The sequence below is a fragment of the Leishmania martiniquensis genome, chromosome 35, assembly GCF_017916325.1.
Source record: "Leishmania martiniquensis isolate LSCM1 chromosome 35, whole genome shotgun sequence".
In the NCBI taxonomy this organism is placed as follows: Eukaryota; Euglenozoa; class Kinetoplastea; order Trypanosomatida; family Trypanosomatidae; genus Leishmania; species Leishmania martiniquensis.
In genome coordinates, this window is record NC_090170.1 from 441,333 (window position 1) to 454,131 (window position 12,799).

The 12,799-nt window shown below is 55.9% G+C and overlaps 1 protein-coding gene across 1 annotated transcript; it reads left to right on the top strand.

Annotated features, from left to right (window-relative positions):
* Positions 1–8,902: 8,902 nt before the first annotated feature.
* LSCM1_00858 (uncharacterized protein) lies at positions 8,903–10,375 on the top strand (the record flags this gene model as incomplete). The annotated part of the gene is made up of 1 exon (XM_067318491.1): positions 8,903–10,375. The coding sequence occupies one exon, from the start codon at positions 8,903–8,905 to the stop codon at positions 10,373–10,375; it is 1,473 nt and encodes a 490-aa protein (XP_067174596.1).
* Positions 10,376–12,799: the final 2,424 nt, after the last annotated feature.

The window sequence follows — 12,799 nt, forward strand, 5'->3', positions numbered from 1 at the left end:
CCCGCTCTCTCTCTCTGTATAATATCTTTCCCGTCCTCTACACGCACACACGCACGCACTTTCTTTGTGTGTCTGAGTGTGCGTGCGCAGTTGTGTGGTGCTCCTCTCGCTCTCCACCGTTGTCTTATCAGTGCGTCACGCCTCTCTCCGGCCTTCGACCCCCCCACACGCGTTCTCTTTCTTTCGTTTCAGATTTGCCCTTCACATTTGTCGGTCTCTCGCCCGTTGCGCTGTTACGCTTCTCTTTGTGGGTTCTGTTCTTTGCCTCCTCCTCCTCTCCCGCATTCTCGGGCTCCCTGTCTCGATAAAATAACGTATGCGTCGTTCTCCCTCCCTTCCCTCTCTCTCGAGTATGGTCGGATGCCCTCCTTCCACCCTGGCGTCACGCAGTCCTGTCACACCACCGCCTCGCCGCCGACGCCTCTGTCTTTGTTGTTGGTTGGTTCGTTTCTCGGTCGTGAAAGTGCGTCTTCTCTTCCCTTTTTTTCATTCCTAATTTACACCAGGGCCTTTCTGTTATTTCTCCTTTACACACACACGCACCCTTCGCTCTTATCCGTCCCTCCCGAGGGGGGTGTGTACGTGCGTCTCGCACTCCTCCTCCCTCTCTCTTCGCCTTCCCACCCTTAGCGCTCCTTTTTTGTTGTTGTTGACACGTTCGTTTGGTTGCGTCCGTTCTTTGCTCCTTTTTTGTTTGTTTGTTTCGCTTTTCCTATGTGGTGTGGTGTGTACGCACGAGTACGCATGCGTTTATTTGTGTGTGTCTGTGCGGGCCACTCACACTTTTGCCCTTCTCTCTCTCCCACTCCCACTCGCTCTCCCTTTCACTGCTCTCACCCCATTAACGCCTCCACATTTTCTTCACTCTACCTTTTTTTTACTCCCCCCCTTGGTTGGGCTTCGTCCCTTTCCGTTTGCCCTCTCTCTTTTTTGGTGTGTGTGTGTCTCCTTTTAACGTGTGCGCGCCATGCTCGCCCCTCCGCTTTTCTTATATCTTTTTCTTTTTTGTCTTTTGCCGCTCTTCTTTAGCTACCGTCGCTTTCCTTGACGCCGCCTTCACTCCTCTGCCTTCCATCACTCAACTCTTCACCGCCTTTTTTTTTGCGTCTGCTTTGAAGTGCCTTCCACGGCTCACCCTCTTGGCTTTGTACGTTTCATTTTTATTTTTCGTCGTCGGCTTCACTCCTTCTTTTCTCGGATACGTTTCAGATTGCTCTCAACATGCGAGAAGCGCACGGCAAAATAAAAAAACTAAAGACAAAAGTAACAGTACCTCACTGTTTTTTTTCTCCTTCTGCCGCTCATTTACGTGACCGTGCCGATCTCTCTCTCTCTGTGGGATTTCTTTGTAGGGTGCGCACAGGCGTCAGCGGTGCTCATTTTCCCATTTCTTTGCCGTGGTTTTACCGGGTGTGTCTGAGCTTGTCAAAGGCGCGCACACCTTCGCTCGCTCGCATGTACTCACGCAGGCACACACACATGCACGCACGTCGCTTCAGGGCCCTCGAGGTACGCTCCTATACTGAACTCCGCTTGTTATGCCTCTCTCTCTGTATGTGTGGGTAAAAATCTGTTCGCCTGCCTGTCCTTTGGTACTGATTCGTTCAGTCGTGTAGGAAACTACGAGTAGGTGAGGGCAGCTGCTGGTGGATGTGTTCTGTTTTTCTTTTTGCCCGTCTGTGTGTAATGATGTGTGCGTGTGTGCGTGCGTGTGGAGTCGACCGGTAAATAAAAAAAAAGGGAAAGGCGACCAAAGAAGCAGCCGAATCCTCAATAGAATAGGGGAACGAAATCGGCCGTGGTGCCGAAGAGGCTGTAGGCACATTTGTGTTTCGCGAGAGAAAATCAGAAGAGAGCGGCCGTGGCCATGGAGAGACGCTGGCTCTGCGCGTGCAGGTGTCTGTACATGTTAGCTGCGGCTGCCCTCCCTTGGCCTTGTGCAAAAGCCTGCGCACACTCTTCAGATTTTTTTCGTTTTGCTTTCATTTCTTCTTCTGTTTTCAGTGCGCTTTGGGGGACAAAGAGCCCTTCGCGCCAACTCCCCTCCTATCTCACCTCGAGGGCTCGCCCCCTTTCATCTTCGTCGTACGTGTCAGAGAATGCAGTCAAGCAACGCTGTCGATGGTGCGACAGGCCCCCGTAGGCGTCCCCATCACGCACGCGCGCGCACACACACACGAGCACGCGCCTTTTTTTCTCTCTCCCTACCTCCGCCCACTCTTCATAAGAAGGAGAGAGACAGACGAGGGAAGGGGAGGGGCAGTCGATCTGCCTTATGTGTGTGTGTTTGTCCTTTCCTCTCTATTGTGCGTCCTGCGTGCGAAATGGGAGCCGCGTATGTACGCGCCTGTCTGCGTGTGATGCCATCAACCTTCCCTCGGAGAAGAGGGTAGAGAAGAAAAAGGAAGCAGGCCCCTCCTGTCCAATTGCACAGCGTGGAAGCGAGACAACGGAAAAATAAGGTGAAGACGGAAGAAAACGGAGAATGTATATATATATATACATCGATGGAAGCAGAGAACATAAGTGAGTGACGAGCGAGGTGGCCAGTCGAGCGTAAGGAATTCTGATGTACGCAACCGCACTGCCCTGCCCTCACCTGAATCGATCTGTCGTCACCCTCTCTCGCCACTTTTCTTTGGGGGGTCTCTTCATTACTTTGTCCCTTCTCCTTTTCTTCACGTTTTGCTTTTGCGGCAGGTATGATGAGGGCGGTGTTTGTTGTCGATGCTAGCAGGAGGAAAAGCGAGGGGTCACGCGGTACACAACGAGAGGTCAGTGAGTAGACACACAGACGCGTGAGCATGAGCTCTGTGTGAAAGAGCTTCCACACATACACGATAGATGGCTTATAACGCATCTCTCATGGGTGTGTATGGGTGTGTTCAATTTGGTCTCGAGTCTTTCCTCTCGCGCTTCAGCCGCTGACATCCCCTCTGGCGGCACGGCAGGCCCGCTCTCTTCTACAAAGCACGGTTCTCGTCAACTCTGTCGTGCGTGGGCTGGTGCACCCACGTGCACAAGCGCCAGCACGCGAACGAGTGCCTTCACAGTTACAACTGGGATGTGAGGCCTTCTGATTCCACTGTCCTTTTCGTTCTTTCCTCTCTCTCTCTCCTCGCGCACATCTCCCGGCTTATGTATTCTTTTGATATCACTTGTCTTGCCGGTGTGGTGGCGCATCTGTCTTGTGCTCCTTCTTCATGCTCCCTTCTGCACAAGCGCCGGGGCGAACGCAGGCGTCCCTGGAAGCGAGCAGAAATTAGTTCAAAAGGAGAAACGAGACGGCAGTGAGGAAGAAAAAAAACAGCGAAGCAGCCCTCGTAAAGTAGCGCACCATGCCGGTGTAAAAGCACGCGCACACGGAAATCCGTGCGTGCGAAAAGGAGTAAATGAAATCTAAGGTGGATCAGACGCAACAGCCTAACGCACATACGGTGACAGCGATGGCGCTGGCACGAGCGTTGCTTGGCGATGGCATTCACATATGCTTTTGTTATTGTTGCTCGCAGTTGCCATGGCACGCTGTTGCGTTATTGTGCTCGCGCCCAGTGTATACTCACACGTATGCATGTGGCTGTGTCACGTAAGTGTCCATTGGCAAGTGTGGGCCTTTCCCTCTGCTGCATCCGCGTCATCCCCTCCTTGTCTCTCCTCCGCTTGTTTTTTTTTTGCTCTGTATTTCCTCTTAGTTTTATCGACATGCTTTTTCACGTACCCATGCGGCGCCCACCGTTCTCTTTTTGCTTTTCGATTGCCGTTGCGCTTCTTGGCTCATCCAGCTTAAATTCGTGCGCCTTGCAGCCTTTTTTGTGGTGGTGGTCTTGACGCACACTTCAAAGAGGCTCTTCAGGAGCGCATCCTCTCTCTCTCCTCCTCTCTTTTTTTTTATTGGTTCGTTACTGCATCAGTAGCTGCATCGCATCCGTCACCGTGTCATCACGCGCGCATGCAAGAATGCCGTCCATGCGATTTTTGGGGGGGATGCTCACTACGCCCTCGCCATCACCCTCCCGCAGCTTCTCCCTTCATCCATTATATATCGTGGCGGGTGGGTGGGTTTGTTATTCAAACAGTCGTCGAGGCGTGCCCATGCACGAGTTTTCGCGTACTTCTCTTGGGCAGCACATCAGCAAAGGCGCGCGCGCCCACACACCCATGGTGTAAACAGGGGAGGGGTCTTTTTTTGCATGCGATTCGGCCTGTTGAGCGGTGCGAGAGCAGGAACGAAGAAAAAGGGGCAACGCAGCGACAGGGCGGTATACTTCCACATAACGAACGGGTTGAAAGCGCGTAGAAGAATGAGTGCTTGAGTGCATAAGTGGTTTACGCATATCGCGCTCATCTGTTGTTCGTGTTTGTTTTTTTTAAGTGTGCCCCTACATGCGTGTGTGTGTGTGTAGTGTATTGGATACGCCCACCACTACCCGAACCCCTTCCGTACAGAGCCCGCCCCATTCCTGGCTTGGGTCGCCCCCCTCTGCATGCTGTTCTTGCTCCTGACCCATCGAAGCCGCCCCCTACCTTCTTTTGCAGCCGTGGTGATCATGCTGTGGTCGTCGAAGCTGTCGCCACTCCACGACGAGTCTGCTTCTTTTTGTTTTCCGAAAAAGAAAAAAGGCGTGGCGGAAGAAAACGGCACTGGATAAGCTGAAAGAGAGGCAGGCGAGAGAGACACATATTTGCGGCCGCTTTTGCTGTAGCCTATGCCCAGCATAGCACGCGTGCAGAGACGTATTGGTTTTTTTGTGCGCATGTTTATGTATGTGCTTCCTGTCGCCCTTGTCACCGCCATATCTTCTTCGACTCCTCGGCGCACCTTTTCCTCTCTTGGTTTCCTTCGATGCGTCTTCCTTCTTTGTAGTTGCATCAGCCTGTGCTTTTCGGTATTTCCTTATTCAGCCGAGACACGTCTGCTCAGCCTTTTTTCTTCTGGTGTTCACTTCATCTTGAATTCTGTGTGTGCGCAAGCGTATCGGGAAAAGGAGAAGCGGGCTTCGTGTCTTTTTTTTCTCTCTCTGCGTGTGTGTATGTGAGTAGACGCACGTGACTGTCATCTACCCTACTCCCCCTCCCTTCCCCTTGTTAGGGTCACTGTTGCACACCTCATTGATCTCTGCTTTCTCTTCCCCAACACCTTTGCCTTTCAGCCACCCGTCCCTCCACAGCGAGTACGTGAGGCGATCTCTTTGTCTTGTTTATTTCCCGTGTTTCGTTTCCTTCTGTTTTTAGAATCCTCCTCTCCTCTCTCTCTGTGTGTGTAATTCTCTGCGTGTGGGTGTGCGTGCATAGGTGCGTTTGTCGATTGTCTTTTACCGCAATCCCCACCTTCGTTTCTCCTCCGACTCCTCCTCGCGCTCGTGTGAAGGCAGCGCCGTACGAGCACCGCTTGCGAAAATGACACAAGAAATTGCACAAAGCTCACGGAAGCTCGGCCTTATCGCTTCGCACACGGACACGCAGGCACACGCACGTACAAGTATGTGCTTCATCTGTTGTTGATAGTGACGATGCTCACCTCAGTTTTCGAAGGAAGAAAAGAAGAAGGGAAGAGACAAAACACACATATGCGTAGTACGACTGCCTGCGACTCTCTCTCTCGTTTATGCTACGTTTCACTTCGTTTCCTCCCGATTGCTTCGCTTTCTCTCTCTTTCTCTCTCCTCCCCCCCCGACTCCCTCTCCCCTCTCTGTAAGGCACTTTTTTTTCACCTTTTGTCCTCTGCGTGCTCTGCATGTGCATGTGCCTGTGCGTACGCGTGTGTTTGTCTGCGTGAGTGAGGAATGAGGGGTGCTTCCACCGCTGTCTCGTCGCTCTGCAGGACGCCGCTTTCCAATGCTGCGGCCCTATCTGCCTAAAATGTCCGTGTGAAAGGGAGCCCTTGTCTCCCGCTGACCATGGTGCTTTAGAGTGGAGAGGCAAACATGCACAAAGATGCTCGCGCACTGCCATGAAAAGCCATGTCGGCAAGGCAGAGAAGGAGTGGGTGCTCTGTGCGCTCAGCTTCGGGCATACACGAGCGCATACCAGAAGGTTCCCCCACACACATACACCCTGTGCATCTCGCATCGTAGTCACTGGGAGTGGGGGAGGGTAGGGGGGAAGCGATAAGGTGAGCGTGAAGCGAAAGCAAAAAAAGGAAGAAAAACATTTTGTCACACAGGACTTCGTTCAACTTCACTTCAGATCCGCAGCACGAGAATAAAAAGAGAAAGGAAGTCTGCATCATGGACAATGCGGATGGGCGAGGGGGGGAAGGGGTTGGTACTCACAAGTACGCAGGCGCTGGTGTCGTGTACTTATAGGAGTGAGGGTACGAGAAGCAGCAACACTCTCTCTTCCAACCCCCAACCCCAGCCCACCACCACCGCCACACAAGCACACACACACACACGCAGCCGATGCACTCTTTCACAGAGGATGTAGTAGCGAACGCGCACCTCCAGGACGCTCATGCGGGTGTGTGCGCAGCATGTGCATACGAAGAAAAAAGCTTCCTTTACCTCTCCTTCATCCAATACGCCCCTGCCCCATCCCTCCCTCGCACCAAGGATCGCCGAGGAATGTCGCGCGCCGCTTCTGAAACTCGTGCCAATAACGAACACATGAGCATGAGCATTCATTCGACCCGAGCCTACATCGTGGGGGACCCCCGCACACGCTGTACTCCTCTCTCATAGCCCTTCAGTGCGCCACCGAGAACGCGCCCCTTTACATACCGCCCCTCTTCCCTTTAGCGGCAGCGACAACATTTACCTCAATAAAGCACCCCCGCATGCGCTATACGGCAAGGGTGCTTCCCCTTCAGACGGGACCGTTGCCGGCCAAACTCACCTGATGCGACCCACACAATCAGCAGCCCCCTCCCCTCCCCCCCTGTACAACGGGCTGACGCCACACAGCCAGGATAGCATCCCTGTCACATTTGGAGTACGCTGCGAGGGCTGAAGAGGTGCCATGCGGTATCCCACCTCTCCAGATGAGCGGGGCCGGGGAGGGTCGACCTTCCTGTATTCAAATCGCCCACCCGGGGCAGGGTGGTCCAACGCCCACCTTTGCCACACGGGTGGGCGTTGGCGGGCGTCACAGGCGTACGCTCAGCGGCGGCATTTGCCGCGAGGAGCCTCTCTCTGAAGCACCGGAGAAGGCATCGCTCGGCAGCCCCCCTTCCCATCAAACGGAAGAGGAGGCTCCCACAAGCCTCCCCCTTCCCCTATGACGACCGGGCGCTCCTCATCACGCTACACTGATCCAAAGAGGTACGCTTCCTGCTGTGCTCGCCACGACGGATGACGCGATCAGACCCGCTACGCATTCGCAGCCACGCAGCACTCCCAGCGAATCCCCTCTCTTGCGCTTCGCTGAGGAGGGGGGAGGGAGGGGCGACCAACACGCGAGACAGGACTTGGAGGCTGATCCCGCAGACGTTTCTTAGCGTCTGCAGCGCGAAAGCAGTGGCTTACTGTTGGGACGGGGACGATGTCGGGTCGGGTGCGGCCCTTCCGGCGGCACCTCTTGTGTGTCTCGCGTGGCGATGGCGCTGCAGCGCTGGACGGGTGGGTTGCATGGGCAACATGAGAAAAGAAATCGTGAGACGAGGCCACCACCGCCACCACCCTCCCTTCGACTGTGCCACCAGTGGGAACGTATGCATCCGACGCTCCGGTCTCGGAGAGGGAATACTTCTCCGCGCGACCATCGAGAGGCCAGCAGCTCCTGCTGCTGGCGGCACGGCGGGCACCTCCTGGACTGGGGTCGTTGGCCTGCCTGCTTTGATAGACGAGAGGTGCGGGCCATCCCCCCTCCCTATTCCGAGTCGCAGCGCTCCATCCCGCCCCCTGCCACGTGTGGCTACCGCGGTGAAAACGGCACCAGCGCCAACGCGTGCAGAGAAACTTCGGCATCTCCTCCGCGGGTACCTCCCCACGAGCACACACCCTACACCTCCTCCGCGCGCTAAACCGCACCAGCGCGGCAGAGCTGTGAGCCGCGGCCTCTGCTTTCTGAGGATTAGTTTTGCGTCGCTGCTTCGCCCCTTCTCTCTCCCCCTTGCGGGGGACAGCGGCCGATATGCGCGTGGATAAAATATCTTCCCGAGGGTCTCTCTCGGTGTCATTTGGTTGTCAGCCAAGGCAAAGATGGCATGGCGAGACTCTCTTGCGTCTTCTCGGCCCAACACCGCCCCCCGCCCTTCTCCTCTATGCGGAGCTCGCTGACACGGCAGCCGACGGGCCCTCAAGTGGCGACGCCGCATGCCGAACGGCACGGGGGTGGAGAGACAACAGAGCCAGAGAAGAATCGGCGCCCCCGTACCCGTGTGTGAGGACCGAATGACGTGTCTATGCGCATGCAGTACCTGAAGGGCCGCCTCAAATCATATGCCTCAGTGCCCGCGGCGTGGCCGTGCGGCGCCCCCTCCCTCGCTGGAGGAAGCGACAAGGCCGTGTGCCACTGGTGGCAGGGCCGCCATTTGCTCTCGTCTTCACGGCACTTTCCCTTTCCGTCTTCCTCGCCTTCTCTCTCTCACGCGCGGTGAAGGAAGCGAAGTGTTCGACACTCATAAACACACGCACGCTCTTCCACCAAACGGCACGATCTCTCTTTTTTCTTTTGCCCGTCGCTTTCCATACCCTTTCTGCGTACTCCTTGCCGTTTCGAATCTGCTCCCTGTACCCTTTTTTTCCTCTCGCCGTTCCCCTTCCCCCTTCCCCCACCCCACCGGCCCATCCACCGCCGCACGAAGCACATACGTGTGTCCTCTGTGCGCCCTTCCTTCTTTGCTCCTCTCCCTCTCTCCCTCTCCCCCTCTCCCTCCCCCCTTCATCTCTCTTTCTCTTTCCTGGTTTATCTTTGCTTTGACTGTCATCTCCCAGCCCCTGGCATGCGTGTAATCGCGGCGTCATGACAGTTCTTCCGCAAAAGACAAACGTCCCGGCAACGCCGGCGCTGGAAGGAATCGACATAAACTCACTCTACGATGTCAATCAGGGCAAGCTCCTCGGAAAAGGTGGCTTCTCCGAGGTGTTGGCGGTGCGCCACATCCCCACCGGCGAGATACGCGCCTTGAAGGTGATGATGCGCGGGTCCTTGGTCGGGAAGAAAGGCGAGATGGTGGCGCACGAGAAGGAGATCCTGCGCCGCACTTGTCACCCCTCCATCATCACGCTGCACGAGGCGGTGCAGACCGCGGAAAAGGTCTACTTTGCCCTCGACCTCATGAACGAAGACCTGTTTGAGTTTATTGTGCGTAACAAGACCGTCAACGAAGACCTCTCGCGTGCCATCATGCACCAGCTGATGTCTGGCATTGCATATCTGCACGAGCAGAGTATTGTGCACCGTGACATTAAGCCAGAGAACATCCTTATCAACGCCGTAATGAAGAGCGGCGAGGCCAGCACCTCAGCCGACGACAACGGCGAACCGGTGCCGCGCGGGGACGGGTTTCAGGTGATGTCTGACATCAACACCGTCCCACTGAACAAGCTGAATGTGGAGGTGAAGATCGCCGACTTTGGTCTCGCCAAGGTTGTAATGGAGTGGGACGTGCGCAGTACGCCGTGCGGTACGTCCTTCTACATCGCACCTGAGGTGATTCGCGGGATTGAAGAGCAGGGCGCCAAACCGCTCTGTACGAACCAGCGGCTTGTCAAGAGCGTGGACGTGTGGTCTGCCGGTGTCGTCTTTTATGTGCTACTGTGCGGCAGACCACCGTTTCACGGCCAGGTGCGCACCGGACAGGACCGCCGCGACCTCCTCCGCAAGATTGACCATGGCGTCCTCTTCAACTCAAGGCACGGATGGGATTCCATCTCCGCAGATGCGAAGAGCCTAATCCTAAGAATGCTTGATCAAGATACCTCAAAGCGTATCACCGCTGTGGAGGCACTGCGACACCCCTTCTTCACTGACCACGGTTATCCGAACCCCATCCCGGCGCTTGACATGCGCCGCCGCATGATGCAGATCCAGCAGCACTCTCGAAAGACCAAAGTGGCCTCCGCGCAGTCGCCCAATAGCCACCACAAGGCCTCGGCCCCCCTACCTGTCGGGGACACTCAACAGGGGAGGGAGTCCTCATCCGGCGCGCGGTCCTCCAGCAAGGGCAGCAGCAACAGCACGGGGAGTTTCTTCACCAGCATCAAGGACTTCTTCGGCCACCGCTCAAAGCACACGCCGGACATCACGAAGGAGGAGCGGCAGCGCATGCGTGCGGAGTTAGCCGAACTGCAGGCAAACGTGATCGCCGAGGATGACCAGGAGGGCGATGTGACTTCCTACATGCCCTCGATCCCAGTGAAGGAGGCGAAGCCCGGGCGAATGGCTGTGATGAACTCGAAGGCAAAGGTGGGCCCCGACGCCCTCCGTAAGTGAGCGCACTTTTCCCCTTCCGGCCTCCGCCTCCCTTTTCAGTCGTGACGTCGTCTGTGCTTCCCTGGGCCCCTTTCTCTCCAACACGCACACACACAGCCATCCGTTCAAGCGGGCTGTGCTTACAAGCCGTCGCTTTCACAGAGAAGGAATGTGGGCCCAATGTACGCCTTGCACCTCGTTATAACTGGAGGACACACACGCAGAGAGATTTGCAGTGCAGTCTGAAGAGATAACGCAACGCGCACATGGGGCCCCGGAACGCATGGATGTGTACAAGTAACTCACCAACGACGAAACGCGCGAAATACGGGCATTCGCAACTTCTTTTTCATAGTGCTGGTCAACAGCATTCCAACGCCACCACTGCCCCTCTGCAGCTTCCCCTCTGACACTCACTCGTGCTTTACCTTCGCTTCTGTGGGATTGCTTTGTTCTCGTGGCCATCAAGCCGTGTGCCTCTCCCCCTTTTTCATGGTAACGGTCCTCTCTCTCTTTCCGGCCCTGTCCCCGCGGTTTGGTACATCTGCGTCTGCCTGCGCGCCTCGTTGAAGGCTCCCCCTCCCTCCCTCCCATCCCCCTTATTTTCTGCCTGCTGGGGCCCTTTTTTATGGCTTCGGCTTTCCGTTTGCTGCTGTTGTGCGCGGTCGTTTCTGCATCGCTATGCCGCTGCGCGCCATTTTTCGCCCTCTATTTTGTCGGCTCTCTGGGGTCTGCGCCCCCGCCTTACTCTCCCTCTGCTGATCTGCTGCGTGTTCACACGCTGGGTGTGCATGTACACGTGCATCAGATGCCAAGAGAGGGGAGGGTGGCGTGAAACTGCCCTCACCACCTTTTCTCTTCGGCACCCATCGTCCCATATGCTCGAGGGGAGTACGCACCATGAAGGAAAGGACCGTTGTTGGGCTCCAAGGCGCATACACTTCATCGATGGGCGTGCATGCTGATGAATGACTCACGTCCATCACCGAGTCATTCGGGTGCTGCATCGATGGAGCTCTCGGCACAAAGAGAGGCATACAAGACTGCTTTTTCGATCAGCGATTGCCCTTTCCCATATATCTATGTCCCTGCGGCTGTTTCAAAGGAGAAATGGGGGTACGATTGATTGGCTTGCGAGTCACTGACCACTTTTCTGTTGCAGCAGCATTAACTTGACGATGCATTTGCAGCGTTGATGTGTCAGTGCGTGTGTGTGCTCCATGCTTTCCTTGGCTTTCGTCTCGCTCGCCCTCTTCATGCACTCATACATGTACACGCTCAGAAGCATATATATGTGTGTGTGTGTGTGTGCACGCACGCTCGGTGTACGCATCACGGGCATATTTCCCGGGAGCTCACCGATACCGTCTTTGGGGTGGACGTGTGTGTGTGTGTGTGTGCGTGGTCAATTTGTTTGTTCTTTGTGTTCACTTTGTTTTTTTTCAGTGTTTTTTGGCTTTTTTCCGCTCTTTGCTCTCCTGTCGGGAGTGTTTTTCTTGACCTCTCTCGGTGTCCCTTCTTTTGTTTTACACGTTGCCTTCGTGCAGCTCTCATAGCCATGAACGCCATCGGTCAGCCTCTCTTGCGCTCTCTTCTCCCTCCTTCCCCTCCCGCTCCCTCCCCGCGAAGCCAAACGAACACGCGAAACCACAAAAACACGCGCGAGCAAACGCAGCTGGAAAGGGGAGGCGAAAAAAAAAGGGATTTGGCGCTCACGTGTGCCGGCTGTGTTGCCGCAAACTGCACTGCCGAGACTCCCCCCTCTCAACAAGTGGCATTGTGCGTGCACGGTTGTGGAAGTGAAGGGCTTCGTGTGGGCAAGTATGGCGCCCAATAAGTGCTTTTTTCTAGTGAGTGCGCGTGTTCAAAGTGTCCATTCCACCATACAGCAGACGAGTTGAGCTCCACGCTGCCTCTGCATCTGACCGGTCACGCCAGGCCCCATCGCGTGCGCGCGAGGCAGCCGCGCAGGCACACGTTTACAGCGATGCGGCGGGGGCGCTGTCTGTGTGTGTACGGCCCCTGTCTCAAGCGCTGCTCGCCCCCTCGTCAAGCAGGTCGCCCTCCCCCGCCCGAGCCCAGCACCTGGCCGCCTATATCCCTGGCGACAAGTCACTCGGACTCTGCCATGACGTGGGCACTCGGCCCGCTCATTTGCAGAGGCGTCTCGGCATTGGCCGGGGAGGAGTAGGGCTGCTGCTTGGCTTCCCCACACACCGAGTGAGCTGCCACACCGCCGAGACACCACGCGCGGAGCTGCTCCTCGTAATGAGGGAGGCAAGTGAAAGAAGAGGGCGCAGTGGACAGCCTGAGTCTCACACGAGCACGCACAGACATACATGGCTCGTTTGGGGTGGTCGAAAGACGGGCATGTGCAGGCCGCTTCTGACATCCCCGTCCCCTCAGACATGCACACCCTCCTCTTGATTGATCTTTCACCCTACA